Raw genomic sequence first — 23,121 nt, 5'->3', positions numbered from 1 at the left:
ACTATAATGTATCAGTTTTCATTCATAATTTGCATCTCTGTCAGAAATTTATAAAGGAGTGGATACCTTTCCATAGCTTCATCCAAGGCAAGGAATTTCTGTATTGTAATGTTTGGTGCTGTGGCACTCATTTCGGAAAGTTATTTACAAATGACATTTATGGAAGATAGATTTATACTATAGTGTCATGACACTAGAATAATTTTGGCTGGCATCAACCTAAATCAGATGGAGCACAGTTTAGTGTGTGACTTTCCCAAAGCAGTGTACTCAAGCTTTGGTGAGGTGGGTGTGATTCCATGTGGGGGGGGGGGGGGGGGGGGACCAATGTGTATGCACCTCAAATTTTACAAAGTCAGATGAAAGAAAATTAACTTACTTTGGCCACATTACAGTAGGCTAGACATCATTGCCAGATCTATTTACAACTGTAGATTGCACTATTTTATATACAGATCAGTGTATTTATTTGCTTAAGAAATGGTTCCTGTACATTCGTATCCTGTGTATAGTCACTTGAGTGTCTCCCCCCCAGGGGCTCACATCTCTTTCGTGAGTATGTCCTTGGCCGCCACAGGGCCCCAGCCCTTGCAGCGCTATTTCTGTTTCTGTGCTGCAGGTCTGTTTTTCTCATATTCTTTTTTTCCTCTCTACTTTTCCATTAGCAGTCTTCTTGGTGCCAATTGTGCTTGGATCTGGTTTGTGTTTTGGACATTCGTTTTCTTACCTTCCAGCCTTATACACCTTTTCATTATTAATTATGTGGTCCCTTTGTTGTGTCTGACTTGCTACTTCTTTTCTAAATTTTACAAAATGTGGATCATGCAGGGAAGGCCACCTGGCACAGTGTATATTCCACCTTTTGTGCCTTTCTCTCTTTGCACCCTTATTTCTTGGAACCGTACTACACCCAAACACAGCATGGTAATCATTCTGTTGTGGGGAGAGCCATCAAGTACAAGCACAGTGGTGAGCACACAGGGATCACACTGTTAGTGGAATCTCCCCATGAAAGCCAAGAAGTATGTGCCAGTCATGGCTGGGGCACAAGGACTCAGATCAATGGTTTACTGGCCAGGCTTGATGGCACCTATGGGTAGAGCTGTCATTCGGAGTAGGTGGCACCATAGCGGAACGTTCTCATATGAAGCAAACATGCCCCCAGCAGTCACTTTTGAAGCTAAGACATATTACTAGGCAGAGAAGTATGACTCCACAATGTTCCTTTCCGTGGCTACATTATGAGAGTAACATAGGGCTCAGAGACAAGGTGAGAAATAGTCCCCCCCCCCCCCCTCCCAAATACTTGGTTTGATCTAGGACAAATGAGAATTCCATTTTGACTGCAAACCCATTATTTTTTGTTGTTGAAGACCTTGAGGACAGGTTTGGGGAAGTGGCAGTTATTTCAAAAATTAAAATTTGCTCTGTTCTGGTTAAAATAGCCCCCCCTCCCCCTGCTCGGTGTCAGCTGCTGCTTGCTTGCAACAAGCTGGACAACATTCCTGTCTCTATAACCCCTCATAAAAGATAAATGTGGTACAGGGTATCAGTGTCCAGCGAGATATCCTTGCTGCTTGTGTGGAGCAATCAGGTGTGCATTATGTTCGTTGTATCCAGTGGGGACCAAAAGACAAAAGAGTGGGTAATACTGGAACCTTCATCTTTAGCTTTGAAGGTGACACGTTGTAAGAGAAGTGCAAGGTGATGGTATATTTCTGTAATGTCAGACCATATATTCCTTCTCCCATTCAATACTACAAATGCGTGCAACTTGGACCTGTCTTCTCATTGCAATGCCAGCCTCATCTGTCTGGATTGTGGCCATCTGTAGTACACAAATGCTCCATGTGCCCCTCCCCCCATCTGTGTCACCTGCAGGGAGCACCATTCATCCCCTCTCTGTTCAGCAGCCTGCACCATTTTCAATCAAGAAAAGAAAATCAAGGAATACAAGACCCTTGACCACATCATATATCAAAAGGCCAAGAAGAAAAATACATTTGTCTACATACTACATGTATGACGATGACGTACGCTACTGCTACGATGACATCATCCTCTTCAGTGACAGTGCAATCGCCCTACATGTCTTCTAGTCTGTCCCTCATAGCTGCTCGACAACAATTGTTCTCCTGGTATTTGGTGATCTGACTCCCATTGTTTCCCCCACACCCCCTTTGGGAGTCAGTCCTCAGCCCCCTGCTGGAGAAGCACTGTCCTCTTCTGGCATCCCGTACCAGGAAAGGGTCGCTCGGGATGCTCCTTTCCGAGGACTCTGCTGACCTGCAACCAGGTGGCCGAATGAGCCACAGATTGCAGGTCATAGGACTTCTCATTCCTCTTCTGTCCCAGAATCTGTAGCAGACAAGCTGTTACAGTAGTGTAAATCTTCTAAGGACAATAAGGACAAGAAATAGTCCACAAAAAGATGGATATTCTGGTGGCCCCTGTGCCTCTGTATGTATGGTTCCGAACCCACCCACACACTCTGATTCGGAACAAATGTGTATTAATGGTGTATTTTCACAACCAACGGCAACAGGCGACCCTGAAGCACAACCTGCCTCCTAGGTTCCTTCACACCCCCGCAGGATACTGATAATGTAAACCTCCAGTGGAAATGTAGTGCTTTTTTCTGCCATTTGGCTGAGGTACAATGTTTTTTGTGCATGTCCCCTGCTTTTTGCATCACCCTCAATGAAACTTGTTTCTCAGCAATGTGAACCCCTATCCTGTGCAGCTGTAGGGCCTTTTTAAGAATCACATTGACTATGAAGAGGTGTTGTTGGGTGGTGTTTGCACGTACTTTTTGGACTTTGTCTATAGGAAACATGTACCACTCAATACAGCTTTGGAGACTGTGGCTGTTCATGTGAGGATACCTCCGGAATTTGCCCTCTGTGATGTGTATCTCCCTCCTGACGATGCAGTATAACAGAACACATTGTGTGCACTGTTTCTTCAGCCTCTAACATTCTGATGACTCAAAGTGTCAGTGTGGGTGTGGGTTATACTGATTTATTTCCCCAAATCACATTCCACTTATTTACGAGGTGACTTACTTGGAATTTTGCAGCCCCTCTTCTTTACGGGATAATCAGCTGCTGGAAAATCTCTTCTTCTTAGATGAATAGAGCTAGGTATAGGAACTTTTAAGCCTCTTTCTACTTATAAAGTGAGTTGACATACAAACTTTCCTTTTTGTCAGTTAACAATGTATTTGACTTTCATGCACAACGTAATTCGCACTTTCAACATACATATGCAACTTTCTGTAAGTACCTTGTACCATCAAACATTAGAAACAAAATGAGTTACAGTTAAAAGAAAGTTAGTTTGACTACCATGACTTTCTTAAAATGAATATGAAAATATGTCTTGCCTCTACCAAGGCTGAGTCAAGAGTCCACAAGAGCACTTTTTCAACTGTTCTTGTTTCACATAACAATAGACAATGGCACAATAAGCACAGAACGGCATAAGAATTCCACAGTTCTTCCTTACACATGCACTAAAACCTCTATGGATTGCCCGGCAGGAAATTGTCGATGCTCTTCAACCACTGCGTCTACTTTCTTCCCGCGACTGATTTTAAACCTGCACACACACACACACATATGTGACGCGCAGTAGGTAGGATTCTACCGTCCCACACCCATATCTAGAATATCATGTGTTCGAGATGGTAGTAGGCTGAGTGGTTCTAGAATTTACACAGAAATTCTCGAATCTCTACAAGCCCCCTCTCCCGTCTTTATGTTGTTAGGTAACCATTGACCATCATAAAGAAACTGAAAACCTGCATGCAGTGCTCGATCTTTGCCTCTTGAATACTGGTTTTCCTGCACACTTCAGTGTGGCGTGCAGGTCTTATTCGGCCATTGATCTTTCCATTTGCAGCCCAGGTCTTCTCCCATCCATCCAGTGGAGAGTCCATGGTGACCTGTGCATCAATGATCATTGTGTCCCTCCCTCGGTGTCACTCACCTGGGTGTCCACCCAGATGGGCTCTTTCAAAAACAGATTGGTAAGCTTTCACCACTGCTGCCACCCTTTGCACCTCACCACATGGAGGTATTGATGTATTTGTCCAGGTCACAACTGCAGCCATTCTATCAGCATCTGACTCAGCGATTCCGTCTTCATTTTTGACCACTAGATATCACAGTTGGACTCTGCAGCACCATTAGCAACATCCATCAATGGAGCACCTCATTGCCTTTAATGGCCCTGTTGCCAGGCCTGCCACCTCATGAAATGATAGAAATGAGAGTGCTGGGAGTGGTATGTTGTTGCCATTGGATCATGTATCCCTCTTTCAAAGGTTTGCGCAGAGATTCGATGCCTCGATGGACACCAGTACCCCATCCGTGTACCTAGTATATCTGTGAGTGGTGATGTCTACACTGATCCAGGCGCTGTTGCTGAAAATTTTGCTTTTCATTATGTTCAAGCCCCTGCATCTGAGAATTACCAGCCTGCATTTTGTTTCCTCAAACAGTGGGTAGAAAGACTTCCTTTACCATTTAATACACCGTCACCTGGAATCTTATAATGCTCTGTTCAGTGAGTGGGAATTTCTCAGCGCCCTAGACATTTGCGCCTGACGCAGTTCCAGAGCCAGACTGCATCTACAGCCAAATGCCCACACACTTAACAGTTGATCACCACTGTCACATGCTTGCCATTTTCCACCACGTCTGGAGCGACAGTGAGTTTCCGTCTCAGTGGTGAGAAAGCATGATCATCCGAATACTGAAATGGGGAAAGCTCCCTCTTGAGATGACAGCTCTTTCCCAGTTAACCTCACTAATGTTGCCTGCAAGATGCTCAAATGTATGGTGAGCTGACAGCTGGGCTGGTACCGAGAGTCCCCGGGTCTTTTGGTTCCATCCCAGGGCATTTTTTGCCAAGGTTGTTCTACTGCTTGGTCCACCTGGAGTCTACTGTTTTGTCAGCTTTTACCTGGTATCAACATCTTGTTGCTGTTATCTTTGACTTGCATAGGACTTACATGACACAATATGGTGTCACCACATCCTCATTACCCTCCATGAGTGGGGTCTTGGGGACCAAATCCCAATTTTTGTCCGGAACTTCTTGTCTCATCGTACTTTACAGGTTCAAGTTGGTGCTGCCTACAGTATTCCCCATATGGAAGAGAATGGGGTTCAACAGGGCTCTGTATTGAGTGTGCCTCTTTTTCTAATGACTTCAGTGGTTTAGTTGCAGCTCTGAGGTCTACAGTGTCACCCTTCCTGTGTGCCGATGACTTTTGCATCTGCTATTACTCCTCAACTGAGGGTGTTGCTGAATGCTGACTGCAGGCTTCCATATCAAAGGCACAGTCCTGGGCTCTCACCCATGGCTTCTGGTTTTCTGCCACCAGGACATGTGTCATGCATTCTATCACCATTGTACTGTCCATCTCAACCAGATATATACCTCAGTAACCAAATGCTCAATGTGGTGGAGTCTTATCGTTTTCTGGGATTAGTCTTCAATGCCCAGTTGATGTGGCTTCCCCACCTTCACCAACAGAAGCGAACGTACTTGTCAGATCTTAATACTCTTCACTGTCTTAGTAACACCAGCTGGGGCACAGATCATTTTATGCTTTTACAGCTCTACAAAGCTCTGATATGGCCATGTCTCAATTATGGGAACCTGGCGTATGGCTCTGCATTTCCTTCAGCATTGTGATTACTGGACCTGATACACTATTGTGCCCTCTGACTTGCAACAGGTGCCTTTTGGACCAGTCCGATGAACAGCCTGCTCGTGGAGGCTGGCATCCCTCCCCTACAGATCAGACACCAACAACTGTTGATCAGCTTTGCAGTACAGATTTGCTGTGCTCCCTCAGCATCTGAGCTGATAGGGAAATCTACCTCCACAACAGAGATTGAGACCTGGAGTCAAGAGTGCAGTTTGCACACAGAGTCTTTGCCCTGAACTCCACCTTACCCAATTGTTGCCTCCATCAGGGACAAATCATGTGTACCCCCATGGTGTGTACCCCATCCGTGGATCTGGCTCAACCTCTCCTTTGGAACGAAAGACTCAATAGATCCTATGGTTTTTCACTGCCTGCTGCTGGCTGTCCTTGATGCATTTCCAGGCTCAGACATGGCCTACACTGATGGCTGTACAGTCAATGGATGAACTGGTTTTGCCTACACATATGCAAGAGTTAGTGAACTACACTCCCTTCCAAATGGATGCAGTTTATTTGCTGCAGAATTGATAGCCATTGCTCAAGCCCTCAGCCACCTTCATTCATGCACTGGCGAGTCATTCTTAATTGGCCTGAGTAGTCTCCAGGAAGTCAACCAGTGCTACCCTTGACACCCATTGGTTGTGATTGTCCAGGATCTCCTGTATGATATCCACCATGCCGAATGGTTGGTTGTCCTTATGTGGACCCCTGGTCACATTGGGATTCCAGGGAACAAACATGCTGACTGGATGGCAAGTTGGCTCCCAGGCTTTAGAGGTGGGGGTACTGGAACTGGACCTTCGATCAACTCTATGCCACCAATCGTTGCAGGTCATTGGAGGCTTGGAATTCAGATTGATGTGCCCAACTTTTCCAAATAAACTGCAAACCATAAAGGAGACCACGACCATGTGGCAGACTTTCCTTCATGCTTCTCGCAAGGAATCTACTGTCCTCTATCAACTTTGCATTGTCGACACTTAGCTGACCCACAGCCATATCCTCCAACGTGAGGATCCACACCACTGTCGGTGTGGTGCCTGTCTATGGTGATCCACATCCTGCTGGACTGCTCTAATTTGGCCACCATAATGGCAAAACCGTAAGCTTGTTGACATGCTACCTCTGGTGCTAGTGGACTGCCAAAGTGGCTGATCTGGTTTCATGTTTTACCTGTGAAAGTGGTTTTTACTTCTCTCTATGACTTTAGGCACAGTAGCCTCTTTGGTCACTTGAGGGACCGGAGGGGTGCCCCATTGCTAGCTCCACGCCAAGGGGCCCATGGCGGCCCCTGCTCGGTGGTCTGGCCTGGATCCAGCAGGTATCACCTTTTTAATTCTTCTCTTTTACATCTGTCGTTGGTTGACAAATTTGTCATCATTGTTCTGTTTCCTGAGATTTTATCTTGTCCATGTAGCTAGTTTTCTTGTAGTAATGGAGAGTGTGGAAGCACCAATTGGATGTGGAGTTTGGTCGCATAACATGTCTCGGGTGGAGGGGCTTTAACTGCTTTCTGGGTGGGGCAACTCTCCCATCTTCTCCCTTTTCCCCTTCTCTCACATCTACTTGCTTCTATCTCATGGTTTTCTTGATTCTCAGATGCAATTGAGTCCATTGGTATTTGTCCTTTTTGTCCTTCCTCTCCATGGACTATTCCCAGCTTGACACACAAAGGATTAAAGGACCGATGACCTTATAGTTTGGCCCCTTTAACCTCATCAATCCATCCATCACATAAGTGTTTAACTGCAATAATGAGTCCTTTTTTAGAACAAATGTGACTTAATGACTTTCACATTTTTGTTCATTGTTATATGTTTTATGCAAAGACATGCAATAAGGCTGGATACTTCTGACTGGCAGCATAAGTGTGTCTTTGGTCGCATAAAGTGTCCCGTTTCAAACACATGTATCTTGGAAATTATGCTGTCTTGTAGCTTTCGGCATTGGCTGTGATTCTTTTGATGCCTTATCATCTCATTTACCACAGTGCATAAAATGTTGCTACTATAGCAATGACAGTCAAATTACGTACATACTAACAATGTGATGTACGAGTGATCATTGAATTGAAAACTGATGACACTGATAGAGGGAATGTACTCACCAAACAACAGCAGCTGTAAACTTTTTGGAAGATACACAATTGCTAGCTTTTAGAACCAGGGTCTCCTTTACCTGGGTGAACAGTGAATTATTAAAGAAAAAGAGACTGGTAGTGCTTAATTATACATGATACTTTTCTTTATCTTTAATTTTTAATTGTTAGCACATTTCCTGCAACCGTCATCTCACTTCTGCAACAAAACAGAGGCCCTGTCTATGAGAGATAACAAATTCAAATCTTTCAAAGTGTTTCATCTGCTGCTACTTTGTAAGAATATTTACTCTATCCATATTGCAAATATCTGATGTGCAGCTTATTGATAAAATCTCCACATTTTTAATGTCTAATACTCCATTACGAAATATACTTCAGCATGTGATTGCAAGGGAAACAGTTGGTTTTCCTTAGTGTAATTGTATTACTATCCTTTACAGATAGCAAATTGCACTATAATGTGAGATTCCTATTTTTTTCATCCAACAGAAAAAGACAAATGTTCATTATTTTTACTTTCTCTCCTTTCATTTCTGTTGTTGTTATTGTTGTTGTGGTCTTCAGTCCTGAGACTGGTTTGATGCAGCTCTCCATGCTACTCTATCCTGTGCAAGCCTCTTCATCTCCCAGTACCTACTGCAGCCTACATCCTTCTGAATCTGCTTAGTGTATTCATCTCCTGGTCTTCCTCTACGATTTTTACCCTCCAGGCTGGCCTCCAGTACTAAATTGGTGATCCCTTGATGCCTCAGAACATGTCTAAAGTATTTATCGTCCATGTTTCACTTCCATACATGCCTAAACTCCATACAAATGCTTTCAGAAACGACTTCCTGACACTTAAATCAATAGTCGATGTTAATAAATTTCTATTCTTCAGAAACGCTTTCCTTGCCATTGCCAGTCTACATTTTATATCCTCTCTACTTCGACCATCATTAGTTATTTTGCTCCCCAAATAGCAAAACTCCTTTACTACTTTAAGTGTCTCATTTCCTAATCTAATTCCCGCAGCATCACCCGACTTAATTCGACTACATTCCATTATCCTCGTTTTGCTTTTGTTGATGTTCATCTTACATCCTCCTTTGAAAACGCTGTCTATTCCGTTCAACTGCTCTTCGAAGTCCTTTGCTGTCTCTGACAGAATTACAATGTCATCGGCGAACCTCAAAGTTTTTATTTCTTCTCCATGGATTTTAATACCTACTCCGAACTTTTCTTTTGTTTCCTTCACTGCTTGCTCAATATATAGATTGAATAGCATCGGCGAGAGGCTACAACCCTGTCTCACTCCCTTCCCAACCACTACTTCCCTTTCATGTCCCTCGGCTCTTATATAACTGCCATCTGCTTTCTGTACAAATTGTAAATAGCCTTTCGCTCCCTGTATTTTACCCCTGCCACCTTCAGAATTTGAAAGAGAGTATTCCAATCAACATTGTCAAAAGCTTTCTCTAAGTCTACAAATGCTAGAAACGTAGGTTTGCCTTTCCTTAATCGTTCTTCTAAGATAACTCGTAGGGTCAATATTGCCTCACGTGTTCCAACATTTCTACAGAATCCAAACTGATCTTCCCCAAGGTTGGCTTCTACCAATTTTTCCATTCGGCTGTAAAGAATTTGCGTTAGTATTTTGCAGCTGTGACTTATTAAACTGATAGTTCGGTAATTTTCACATCTGTCAACACCTGCTTTCTTTGGGATTGGAATTATTATATTCTTTTTGAAGTCTGAGGGAATTTCGCCTGTTTCATACATCTTGCTCACCAGATGGTAGAGTTTTGTCATTACTGGCTCTCCCAAGGCTGTCAGTAGCTCTAATGGAATGTTGTCTACTCCCGTGGCCTTGTCTCGACTTAGGTCTTTCAGTGCTCTGTCAAACTCTTCACACAGTATCATATCTCCCATTTCATCTTCATCTACCTCCTCTTCCATTTACATAATATTATCCTCAAGAACATCGCCCCTGTATAGACCCTCTATATACTCCTTCCACCTTTCTGCTTTCCCTTCTTTGCTTAGAACTGGGTTTCCATCTGAGCTCTTGATATTCGTGCAAGTGGTTCTCTTTTCTCCAAAGGTCTCTTTAATTTTCCTGTAGGCAGTATCTATCTTACCCCTCATGAGATAAGCCTGTACATCCTTACATTTGTCCTCTAGCCATCCGTGCTTAGCAGTTTTGCACTTCCCGTCGATCTCATTTTTGAGACGTTTGTATTTCTTTTTGCCTGCTTCACTTGCTGCATTTTTGTATTTTCTCCTTTCATCAATTAAATTCAGTATCTCTTCTGTTACCCAAGGATTTCTACTAGCCCTCATCTTGTTACCTACTTGATCCTCTGTTGCCTTCACTATTTCATTCCTCAAAGCTACCCATTCTTCTTCTACTGTATTTCTTTCCCCCATTCCTGTCAATTGTTCCCTTATGCTCTCCCTGAAACTCTGTACAACCTCTGGTTCTTTCAGTCTATCCAGGTCCCATCTCCTTAAATTCCCACCTTTTGCAGTTTCTTCAGTTTTAATCTACAGTTCATAACCAATAGATTGTGGTCAGAGTCCACATCTGCCCCTGGAAATGTCTTACAATTTAAAATCTGGTTCCTAAATCTCTGTCTTGCCATTATATAATCTATCTGAAACCTTTTAGTATCTCCAGGGTTCTTCCATCTATACAACCTTCTTTCATGATTCTTGAACCAAGTGTTAGCTATGATTAAGTTATGCTCTGTGCAAAATTCTACCAGGCGGTTTCCTCTTTCGTTTCTTAGCCCCAATCCATATTCACCTACTACGATTCCTTCTCTTCCTTTTCCTACTGTCGAATTCCAGTCACCCATGACTATTAAATTTTCATCTCCCTTCACTACCTGAATAATTTCTTTTATCTCATCATACATTTCATCAACTTCTTCGTCATCTGCAGAGCTAGTTGGCATATAAACTTGTACTACTGTAGTAGGCGTGGGCTTCGTGTCTATCTTGCCCACATTAGTGCTTTCACTATGCTGTTTGTAGTAGCTTACCTGCACTCCTATTTTTTTTATTCATTATTAAACCTACTCCTGCATTACCCCTATTTGATTTTGTATTTATAATCCTGTATTCACCTGACCAAAAGTCTTGTTCCTCCTGCCACCGAACTTCACTAATTCCCACTATATCTAACTTTAACCTATCCATTTCCCTTTTTAAATTTTCTAACCTACCCGCCAGATTAAGGGATCTGACATTCCACGCTCCGATCCATAGAACGCCCGTTTTCTTTCTCCTGATAACGATGTCCTCGTGAGAAGCCCCTGCCCGGAGATCCAAATGGGGGGCTATTTTACCTCCAGAATATTTTACCCAAGAGGACGCCATCATCATTTAATCATACAGTAAAGCTGCATGCCCTCGGGAAAAATTACGCCTGTAGTTTCCCCTTGCTTTCAGCCTTTTGCAGTACCAAAACAGCAAGGCATTTTGGTTAGTGATACAGGGCCAGATCAGTCAATCATCCAAACTGTTGCCCCTGCAACTACTGAAAAGGCTGCTGCCCCTCTTCAGGAACCACATGTTCGTCTGGCCTCTCAACAGAGACCCCTCCGTTGTGGTTGCGCCTACGGTACGGCTATCTGTATCGTTGAGGCACGCAAGCTTCCCCACCAATGGCAAATTCCATGGTTCATGAGGGGGCTTTCATTTCTATTTCACTGCAAATACAGTACCTTTCCATCCAACAGAATTTGACAAATCTTCATACCTTCTACTTTGCCTCATTCCACTTCTGTTTCACTGTAGGGGCTTGCAGAAGAAGAATTACAAGTTCCCCTTACGACATAGATAATTTTGTTGAGCAATAGGGTGAAAGTGTCTGATATTCATTGCATGTGAATAGAATAGACATATTACGGAATCTATGAGCGTAACCGCAAAAGTAAGGTCTCCTATTTTTTTATAAGTACATAGACCTGTTTATTTCTGCAATGGTTTACAATAGTTTTCAGCTTGAACATTTAGCTATTTTTCGACATAATGACCATTTCTGTAGAAGCATTTTTGTAGATGCTGTGGCAGTTTTTGTACACCCATGTCATACCGGCTCGCTGCCATGCTGCTCAGAAAGTTATGAACCTCTTTTTTCACCTCATCGTCGTAGCTGAATCGCTGGGACCACAATTACAGGTAATGTGAGACTCTTAAAAAACTCAAACGGGAAATTCAGAACTGGAGAAGATGAATGTTGAGCAAGGGTGTACAGATTCTCCAAGACAACACTCGCCTACACATTGCTCGGCAAACTGTTGCTCTCCTGCAACAGTTTCAATGGAACATAAACACCCACCCACCCTATAGTTTTGACTTGGCACCCAGTTCCCTAGGTTAAAAGAACATTTGGCCGGAAAGCGATTCAGCTCCAACGACGAGGTGAAAGAAGAGGTTCATAACTTTCTAAACAGCATGGCGGCAAGCTGGTATGGGCACACAAAAGCTGCCACAGCGTCTACAAAAATGCATCAACAGAAATGGTGATTATGTCGAAAAATAGCTAAATGTTGAAGCTGTAAACTAATGTAAACCATTGTAAAAATAAACAGGTCTATGTACTTATAAAAAATAGGAGAACTTTTGAGATTACCCTTGTAAAAAAAGCGGAATGGAGTCCCGTGACTGTTGCTAATAAAAGGCTTAACTAAGAAAATGGATGACAACTAAAGAAGCAAAGAGTAAAGGATATTGGGTAAACTGAAAAGGAAGGAAAAGATACATGTAAAAGTGAACATTCATTCAAAAGACAAAAAAACTTCATTCTTTTTCGTTCTTTTCCACAACTGATAGTTCTGGTCATAAGGTGAAGATGAGCTAAGCCTCTTAATGATCATTTCTGTTTCATTGTGCACTTTGAGTGTCATTACGTAAGTGAGTGCATGTATTACAGGCTTTTTTTCTTCAGACAGATTATAAAAATTTTTCAAGATCTTTGTGTTCCTAAATGTTCATGGAATTTTGAAAGTAATACCTTGACACAAAAGAAGTGAGATTGCTCTCATTACGAAGAACTATTTCTCAGTGTTGCTAATGCAGGACTCTTCTCAACTTTCACAGTTTTTTTACACTATGACAGGTTTAATCCAAATAAGTCAGATTAGTGCCAGTGAATGAGCGATTTACCACAAATGTGTTCCCATATCATACCAGAAATAAAAAGTGATGGAGCTTCTGCACATCTTCACAGAAAATGACATGCAGAACTGCACAGAATAAAGGATATGGTTTTCATAAATTTAGAGATTAATATTTTCAGTACGCCATAAGCTGCTAAGTATAAATCTGGTTACTATGACATCTAGTTTCATTTTGTACTGATCATCATTTGGTTGACTATCTATAGGCAAAAGAATATTTTGGATGTGTATATATTGACTAACAATATTAGATTCTATTACAAGAGTGAAAAATTCTAGGAAGCAAACAATAAACACAAATGATGAAAGGCAGCCATTTGGCTGTACCTGAATGATGCTCACCACATAAAAACATATAACACTACAGAGGCACTACTAAGCTCTCGAGCTACCACTCATTTTCTTGTTAAAGCACATAACTCACAACCACAGAAACACACCCAAATGCAAATGTCACTGGGGTCAGGTTTGAGTATGTTCGTTCATCTGTGTGTGTGTGTGTGTGTGTGTGTGTGTGTGTGTTTGTGTGTACTTAAACTATAAAGTTAGTTTGAAAAGTTCTCAGAATGAAATAGAAGAAACGACATACCTCAATGAAACTTTTTTGTTTTGTAATGTAGTCTCCCTGTACACAATGCATTTGGTCGAGCAATGCTCCGTCTTGATCCCATATCGAAAATTAACTTCTCCCATCAACTTTGCCCGTCGGTTCTTCATTTGAAGAGAATCTGAGGAAAATTTTGAGCTTGGGGAAGAGATGGAAGTGTGGAAGAGCCAAATCAGGCACACAAGGGGAATGTGGCAACAATTCATATATTACTTCATGTATTTTTGCCATGGCAACAACACTTGTGTGTGGGTCCACGTTTTCTCGGTGAAAGATAACTTTCCTCCTTGCCAAACCTGGAATTTTCATGTATCTTGTTCTGTAGTTGGTCCAGGAGGTTAGCATGATATTGTCCTGTAATTGTTTGACCAGTGGGAAGATAATCTATCAGTAGAATTCCTTTCGTATCCCAGAAAATTGGTGCCATTACCTTTCTGGCTGACTGCATTGCTTTTGCTTTCTTTGGTGGTGGTGAATCAGCACGTTTCCACTGCTTTGGCTGTCATTTTTTCTCTGGGGTAGTAGTGGTCCCAAGTTTAGTCTGTGATCATAAACAAATGCAAAAAACCTTGTTGGTTTCTCTAAAAATGGGGCAAATATTGTTCAGACATTTCCATTCTGATACATTTCTGATCCTGTGTTAAGTGTTGTGGCACCCATTTAGCAGATAATTTTCTCATATATCCAACTCCTCTCCTAAAATGTGATACACCCATTCAGATGAGATCTTTACAGCATCAGCAATTTCTTGCACTTTCAGTCAGCAATCCTCCATGACCATTTTATGCACTTGGCTGACCACTACACAGATCATTACCTAACCTGTCCTGACCAAATTTGAATTTGTTTGTCCACTGGTGACTGTTGAATGTGAAGGAGCAGAGAGTCCCCCCTCCCCTGCACACACCAGTGGATTCTGAAAATTAGCATGAATTTCCTTTGCTTCCATACTGATCTTTATCGAGCACTTAGTCATTGCTTGACTCCTAATTTTTTCCATCTTCACAAATCACTACATAGAAAAAACAACAGAGAAATGTCAGCACCGAAGATCTCTACCTAGAGCACTGACATGTCACGTTTACTCGTAAATAATGACCTATTATTACAGAGGAACCTTGTTGCAGTAGCACTGACATCTGGTGGTGAGTCTGTCAACTTCTCAAATTGCCCTCATAGAATAAAAGTGATAGCCGAAAAGTTGTAAAATTTATGTGCTGTTACATCGTTTCTAAGCGCTGCACATCTGTCATTTACAGATAAGTGGCTCCCTCTTCTTATTTTCGTTTGTAATCATTCATGTTATTATGTATAAGAATGTCAGCTTACTTACATCTTACCTTCCATCTTTCTTCATAAATTATGGACATGATAATTATTTAGATATATGTTTGTGTACCAAATGACACTTCCACAGTATTAAACTATTTCATAGAGTGCACATTTTTTGTTGCAGTCTTAATAGGAGCTAATGTAATCAAGTAAGTTTTTGAGCATTCATAACAAATTGACAATTAAAAAATTATATTTCAGCCATAATTTCCACTTCTCCCCCCTTTTTTTTTCTGTCAGGAAAGTAAACTGTAACAACATTTCAGTTCCATAAATATATTTTGCAGATAACTTTGAAATCACCTGCACCTATCCAGGTAGATGGTGAGCCATGGTTGCAGAAAACTTCAGAAATAAACATACATTTTCATAATCAGGCCACTGTTCTTAAATTGAAGGAAACGGTTGATTAAGTATTATTTCAGGACCATTGATTGTGTTCTGTTATTATGCTATATGTTCCAAAATATTTTGTTTAATTTTATGTGGTTTTAATAATTTAATTTTTACAACATTTATTTTTTATTGGTTACAAAGAAGTTTCAGAACTGCTTTGCTTTTATTGTTACACATTGCTTTTATATTTGATATGTTTATATTTTGTATTCATCTTAAATGCCTGTAACAACAAAATAATAATACTAAGATGTGCCTTGCCATAATTATCTGCTGTAGCATTGCTTGTACAAGTTTTATAGTTATGCAAATGAGAATCCATGTAAATGTTTAACTAGTAAGCTGCAAGATATTCAGGGATTTACAACAAATCATCTGCCAGTACCAACACTTAACTGGTAAGGGCGATTCTTTAACAGATATATGATTATTATGAATTCCACTTATGAAGAAAATAAAACCTTTACAGTCATACATAAATTATCTTTTATTGAAATGTTTTCAATTTTTCCTATTCCACCTTGTTTTTAAATGTTAATGTATTGATAATCAAGTAATTGTATGGACTTAAAAAAAGTTTTCTTTTGTAACCTACATTGTATTCTGTGTACAAGTGACTCATTGTGTGTTCTACCATTATCTCCTGTTGGGATTTGTGATATTGTGCATTAATCACATCACTCCAATGGTGTAGCATCTGCGGTCTGATTTTTCAGACTTACTGGATTGCTGAGTAAGGTGGCGCAGTGATTAGCACACTGGACTCGCATTCAGGACAATGACAGTTCAAACCCATGTCCAGTCATCCTGATTTAGGTTTTCCATGATTTCCCTAAATCACTTCTTGTAAATTCCGGGATGGTTCTTGTGAAAGGGCATGGCTGACTTTGACCTCCATCCTTCCTCAATCCGATGGGAGCGATGACCTTGCTGTTTGGTCCCTCCCCTGAGTCACCAACTAACTTACTTAATGCATTCCAAAAACTTAAATCTATTGAACAGCATTAGTACAGTGTGCAAATAATGCCTCACTGTGATAGAGTGTTTAGAAAGATCACAGACAGATTTCTGATGAGCATGAAAGAAAGAAAAAAAACAGTAGTATGTTGATTCACAGTGCTGTGAGCAAGACCATGCCATGATTCTGATGGAAATTTTTAAAAAAAGTTGCTCATCAGAATAGAAGTATCGGTTTTTATGTGCATGGCATTAGCCATAACAGGCTGTGCATGTGATGTTTATAACATCAGGAAACTGATAGAACAGTCCTAAAGCTGTCTATTTACATGTATTGGATTACAAAGCTGATATACAGGGTGATTATAATTAAAGTTAAACTTTTAAACCACTGTAGAAATAACAGCACTGGTCAGAACGATGTCAAATTGCAATGGAATGTTATCAGAGGAGGGGGAAAATGTATGACAGAAGAAAAATAAATAGTTACAAAAGGTAGCAATAGATGGCACTGTAAGCATCATAAATTAATAGGGTTGACTACAAATGACAAATGAATCATACAACAGTGCCTAAGGTGTCCGTTTGACGTTAAAGAAGCTGTACTACTGAGTCTGTGTGGGTGTACAGGTGTGATACTGTTAGTTACATAAGCCCATCCACCACTGCAAAGTCATATCACCTTAAATGGGAAAAATTAGTTTTTAATTGTCCTGAGGCCAAAAACCGCTTAAAAGGATCACTCACATTTGTTTTTAATTGTCCTGAGGCCAAAAACTACATCAAAAGCTTCACTCAGAATCAAATCAGATTATTAATTTCTGTTTGACTGGCACAAAACATGCTCAATATGCTGTCCACTTTCTGCAATAAGTTGAAATCGAGAAACAGCATATTCCACAACTGGTTCACTTTCAGAATGTGTTGCACAGTGCCTGCCTTCAGTGCAGCTAACTTTGCAGTCAGAACACTGAACGCAACTACTTTCAGATAGCCCCACAGCCAGAAGTCACAAGGATTAAGATCAGGTGATTGGGACGGCCAAGCCGTAGGGAAATGGCGGCTGATAATTCTAGCATTCCTAAAATAGCACTTCAGCAGCTGCTTAACTGGATTTGCAAAGTGCAGAGGTGCGCCATCTTGCATAAAAATGATCCGATCCACACATCCACCCTGTTGGAGAGCTGGAATGACGTGGTGACGCAAAAGACACTCATAGCATATACCGGTGACAGTACAGGTAACAAGACCGGAACCACCTGTCTCTTCGAAAAAATATGACCCTATGATAAATGATGCCACAAACCCGCACCACACAATGGCCTTTTCAGGATGAAGTGGTACTGGTTGATTTGCGAGTGGATTTTCTATTGCCCAAATTCAACAATTCTGTGTATTGACATATCCTGTCAGATGGAAATGGGCTTCCTCTGTCCACAAAATCTTCCACGGCCAATCATTGTCCACTTACATGCAAGCAAGAAATATTAAAGCAAAGGTCTCTCTTGCTGGCAAGCCAAGAGGAAGCAACCCGCGCACTAGGGTATTGTTGAATGGATAGCAAAGAAAGATGTGCTCATGGGTATGTCCAATGTTCAGGCAATTCTCCATGCACTACATGTTTTCACACCACTACTTGTCCCCTCCTGCATTGCTGCGGCCGCCACTTCCACTGATGTCAAATCAATTTGTTTCCTCCCTCTACCAGGTTGCACACCAAAAGAACCTTTCTTTTCAAATTTTTGAATCTTTTTTTCAAGACCCATGGCAGTCATTGGACCAATGCCTTTTTTCAAACCCTTCAGTGTATGGTGTTTCTTCAGAGCGACGTGTGCACAGTCATCATTCTCGTTATACAGCTTTACAAGCAGAGTGCGATCTTGCTTTGAGACAATTATGGCGAACTTCGCAGAAGTGAAAGGAGGAAAATCCTTGTACCCAGCATGTTTATGCCAACTTCAATTGGTTGTGCACTTGACAGTTGTTTTCATTTGCATAGTCTGACACATACAGCGCAATCTATTGAACAGTTTTCACAAAATATATATATATATATATATATATATATATATATATATTTTTTTTCTTTCTTCTGCCATATGTTTTCCCCCCTTCTTCGATAATATTCAGTTTTAATTTGACATCATTCTGACCAGTGGCATTATTTATACAGTGTTTTGAAAGTTTAACTTTAATTATAATCACCCTGAATATTAAACTATGTCCATCCATTTAGCTACTGGAGTGAAAAATGAATCCATCACTTCAGGCTAGAAAACAAATACCAGAAAAATTTAAGCATCTGTAATCTTCTGCCAGGAAAGAAACCATAAAGCCAATCAACACAAAATGTGATTCAGCTGTACAACAATAAAACTGGAACACTAAAAAAAGGGGGGCTGCTGTAGACAGAATGACAGAAAAATCAGACCATTTGGCAATAGCAGCATAAAAAGTGGGCCAGGGTATGGCATCAGACAGAAGAAGTGGGTCATTGATTGAGGAATAGCAAGATATCCAACACTCACTCTGTATTTATCTATGCCCTCTGTGCTAAGGATTACTTACATTACAACACAGGTTAAGGACCTGACTGAATGTTTGAATTGCAGTGACAGCATTTGATACCAACAAATATAAGGCACAGAGGCTATAAAGGTTTTACAAATGCACTTAAAGGGGCTCAGTATCTACCATTCAGGTTTAACTAAGAATGTAAGACCAGTTTCACCTACAAGTTTTTTTTAATCACTCATGTTCATCTTTTGCAAACTGAAATGATAACTTCACACATTTTAGAATGAAGATAAAAACTGTGTTATTACCTTTGATGAGCATATGGTCTTAAGTGCTCAAGGAGACTCTCTTGTGGCAAGTAACAGGTAGAGGAGTGCAGTTGTAATCTGTAGGTGCAGAGTTCAAAGATATATGTTTCCATTTTTTGTTGTTGTTTGTACAAATTCACCAGAAAGAAAAAGCTCATGAAACTTCAGACATTGTTTAATCAAATTATGAAATCGAATGTGAGAGTAATGAAATAGCTGGCCTTACAGCATATAGGCTTTCTTTGATATGGCATTGAGAATTTTTCTTTGCTCAGATTTTTTATGATGTTGCAATATTTTGTCTGGGAGTTAAGTAGAATCAGTTCAATGGAGACTGGTAGCGACATGTTTCCAGTTCAGTGGAGGGAATTTGGAACTTAATGTAATGTAATTATGTTTTTACAGAAATGAGAGTAGGACATGTGTGGTACTGTTTTCATATTCATGTCATGGGCCAAGGCAAGGCTGGTGACCCTTTACTAAATTATTTCTGTAATACTTGAGTGTTGGAGTTGATCTGAGTCTGCTGATAAATTTTTCCACAGTGGTGTAATTGCCTTGTGTAGTGAGTCAGCATAACTTATCGTGCCTGGACTGTGTTTATGCTCATCACCACAACCACAAGTTGCGAAGGTAAGAAATTGTGTATGATGCATATTACGAGTTCTTTCGTCATTTGGGGACAAATAAACATAGAAAAACTAACAGATGCAATAAACCTCCTTTGGTTCCTAAATGTTTAATCCATTCCATTCTCATAACATCTAAAACTGTTGGTTTAGCAGCTTTCACGTTCTGAATGGCTTTATCAAGTACTTGCATGGTGATTCCAGTTTGGGGTTCCTAGTACTGATATCAATTTGTCATTCTCTGATATTATGTTTATGTGACCCACCATTTTTCAGCAATGCAAGAGGTGATGAGCAGTAGTATGAGGAGACAGGTTAATGTTCCCAGCACATGTCTCAAAGGTGTTATTGTACCTTTACAATAGCCTCCAAGCATTCTGATTGGTTTAAGACATGTTGAACACTATATGAGTTCATATGGGTTCAAATGAAACAATTCTGTTTACATACCATTAAGCATTTCGGCAACATCTCTCTGTCAGAGGGTTTAACTGAAACAGAGAACAATATTTACGTAACACATCATTAGACTACATCCAGGAACATAATTTATTTTCCATCAACATACTGGGAACCGATTGTCTGTATCATTGCCATGGCGAGGTCTCAGTCTGCTACTGACAAAATTAAGTTGTCTACCTACTTAATGATTTGTTCAGTGCCACTCAGCATTTACTCAAATGGTGTATTCACATTTTTTTAAAAATATTGTTGGCTGAAGTAGAAAAATGGTGGTATTAACAAGTGTGTAATTCTGGAATTTCATAAATTTTCCACCTTTGGAACTAAGATACACAATGAAGGATATGGTAAGGTCTATGATGCAGAGTTTTTCTTGAGATCTCCTCACTATTTTCAGTCTGGCAATTTAAAGAAGAGGAAAAACATAGATGCCAAATAATAGTCTTCGATCGAGCACTGAATCCACAACTTACATACCCATTGCTTCAGACTGCAATCACATTACCACTATGATAGTGAGCCAATGATGTGTTCCATGCTCTGCCATTACTATAGTCATAACTAAATTTGTAATTTGTGATGTTAAAGACTAGAGATGTTTTATTTTTTCTGTGGAATGACCTTCCTGTACTCAAAACCATAAATGCGATAATCCAGTGTCACGTATTACATGAAAAGCACAAAGGTTATTTAAGGGGAGCTGGAATGCCCTAACCCAACAATGTAAAAATCAGTGACTTGTCTTCCCTGTATTTCGAGAATCACTGTAGACATTGACATGAAACTTTTGCAGGACATTAAACTGTATGTTCTGAGTCTACTGAACTAAATTAATAGCATTTCAGTCACTGCTTTTGGAAATACAATTTTGTAATTACACAGTTAAAATTTTGTGTGCTTTTTGTACATCATCCTAAGTAATTTTAATTATACATAACATTATGTTCTTCTTTTAGTTCAGTAGACTCAGGCTAAGTATGTTATTACTCCCTGAAAATTTGAATACTCTACTCGAAGTGGTTTCTGAGATTTTGGGGAAAAAGGCAACAGAAAATGTTAATTTCCAGAAACAGCTAAAGATTCACAAGACTGTAACTCACTTAATATATGCTTAATTTTGTAGTTTTATTCACTCAGAAGCATTTTGCACTATACTGTACATCAACCTCTTGATCTTTTTCCAAATTATTATTATTATTATTATTATTATTATTATTTTTTTTTTTTTTTTTTTTTTTTTTTTTTTTTTTTTTTTTTTTTTTTTTTTCCTGGATTCCTTAGTGACCAACTGTGCTGCATACTCTGCATTATCAATGCGAACCTTCTCCATCCGTTCAAGTTCTCTGAAGTTCTCTGATGCAGTTTGCTCCAGGATTTATTCCCATATGCTGTAGCACTTTCACTACCAATGTTGCCATCATTAAAAGTGGTAAGAGCATCACTGATCCCCCACTTTAGTGTCTTCATTCCAGCAAAAACATTTTTTGATAAGCAAGTCCATATAAGATTATTGAATGACTTTTTGGGATTTTGAATCTGACCATGCAGACATTTCTTCAGTAATTCAGGTTTTGCCAGGTCTCTGTAAATAGGTTTCATGATATCCATGACTGCTGCTGGGATGGAATGTTTATGGCTGTATGAACTGTTTGAGTTCTGGGCATTGCAGTAATTGCACCATGAATCAGGTCCAGGAGGGCAAAGGAGGTTTACTGGCTTTTCATCAAGTGACAGTCTGTGTATGAATGTAGCCCATACTGTCTGCTTCATTTTCAACAAATCCTCATACTATTTCTAATCGTGATCCCACAATCCTGCTTAGTTCATCAATCATTTTGTCTGTCAGCCTGCCTCTTATGGTTTTACAATCAGAAAATACCATTCAAATCACTGCCACTGTCCAGTAAACACTTACCATGTATACCTTGTACACTTGCTGTTATTACAGGGTGACACACTTCCTTTTTGTTTACCATGTGATCTAGTTCATACAACAAATCCTCAATAATCATTTCCTTGCAAAAATTATCATCGTGCTTACCAAAAAAATTATCAGACACAGTCAAATGACAAATAGCATGGTCCTCTTCCTTATTACACTCTCAAACTCTAACTCTTCATTAGGCATAACATTATCCTCCTTTATTCTTTTTTTACTTAACACATTACCATCATTATCAGTTATAAATTCAAACACCTCATTCTCATCACTACTGGATTCGTCACTGCTATCATCATTACAACTGCAATCAGAATCAGGCCCACTGTCACTTACACTATACTTCAGATTTTGTACCTCTTCCACTTTTTTCTCTATTTCAGTCAATTTTGAATCTACATTTTAATTTACTTTTACCAGTTTTCCCTCTACCACTAACACACACTTGGTTTCTACATCCATTTCACCGTCATTTTTAATCTGATTGATTTGGTTCTCAAGTTAACCCTGTTTTCAGCACACTGGTTTTCAAAAACCTCCATGTTCCTACTGTTGCCATCACAAAGTTTCTCTCTCTCTCTCTCTCTTCTAAACATTTACTACTCAGTGTTAATTTCTCATTAGTATTATGTACTACTTTCTTTATACTATTTTCTAACCTATTAACGTCTTCTTTTGTCCTTATATTACTCAACATTTTCATAATTTGCCTTAACATCGCTTCCAGTTCTCCATATGTCATCAACTTTTGCCCTTGCTGACTTTCGCTTCTAGATTCCTCCTCCTTAACCTTAACACCACTTCAGTATTGTTTTCATCCATTTCGTTCTTTACACTAGGACTATCATCCCAATCCTTCAAAATTACATTTGTGTTTGATTTATACTCTGCTGCAGAACCAGTCCCACTTAGGTCTTTCTGCTCATCTAACAACTAAAGATCTACAGCTTTGTTCTCAGTCACACTGTCTTGTTCTTTAAGGA

At 40.1% G+C, this 23,121-nt stretch overlaps 1 protein-coding gene across 10 annotated transcripts in view; it reads left to right on the top strand.

Annotated features, from left to right (window-relative positions):
• LOC126457959 (diacylglycerol kinase epsilon) overlaps window positions 1-15,806 on the top strand; it is a 199,868-nt gene extending 184,062 nt beyond the window's left edge. For all 10 annotated transcript variants that reach the window (XM_050094706.1, XM_050094707.1, XM_050094709.1 and 7 more), the window contains one exon: window positions 15,218-15,806. In XM_050094706.1, coding sequence (XP_049950663.1) covers window positions 15,218-15,343 — 126 coding nt within the window. In that variant the 3' untranslated portion in view covers window positions 15,344-15,806. The remainder of the gene's footprint in view (window positions 1-15,217) is intronic.
• Window positions 15,807-23,121: the final 7,315 nt, after the last annotated feature.

The sequence above is a fragment of the Schistocerca serialis genome, chromosome 2, assembly GCF_023864345.2.
Source record: "Schistocerca serialis cubense isolate TAMUIC-IGC-003099 chromosome 2, iqSchSeri2.2, whole genome shotgun sequence".
Classification (NCBI taxonomy): Eukaryota; Metazoa; Arthropoda; class Insecta; order Orthoptera; family Acrididae; genus Schistocerca; species Schistocerca serialis.
Note: the sequence above shows the minus strand (reverse complement) of the source record. Positions and strands in the feature narration are given on the sequence as shown.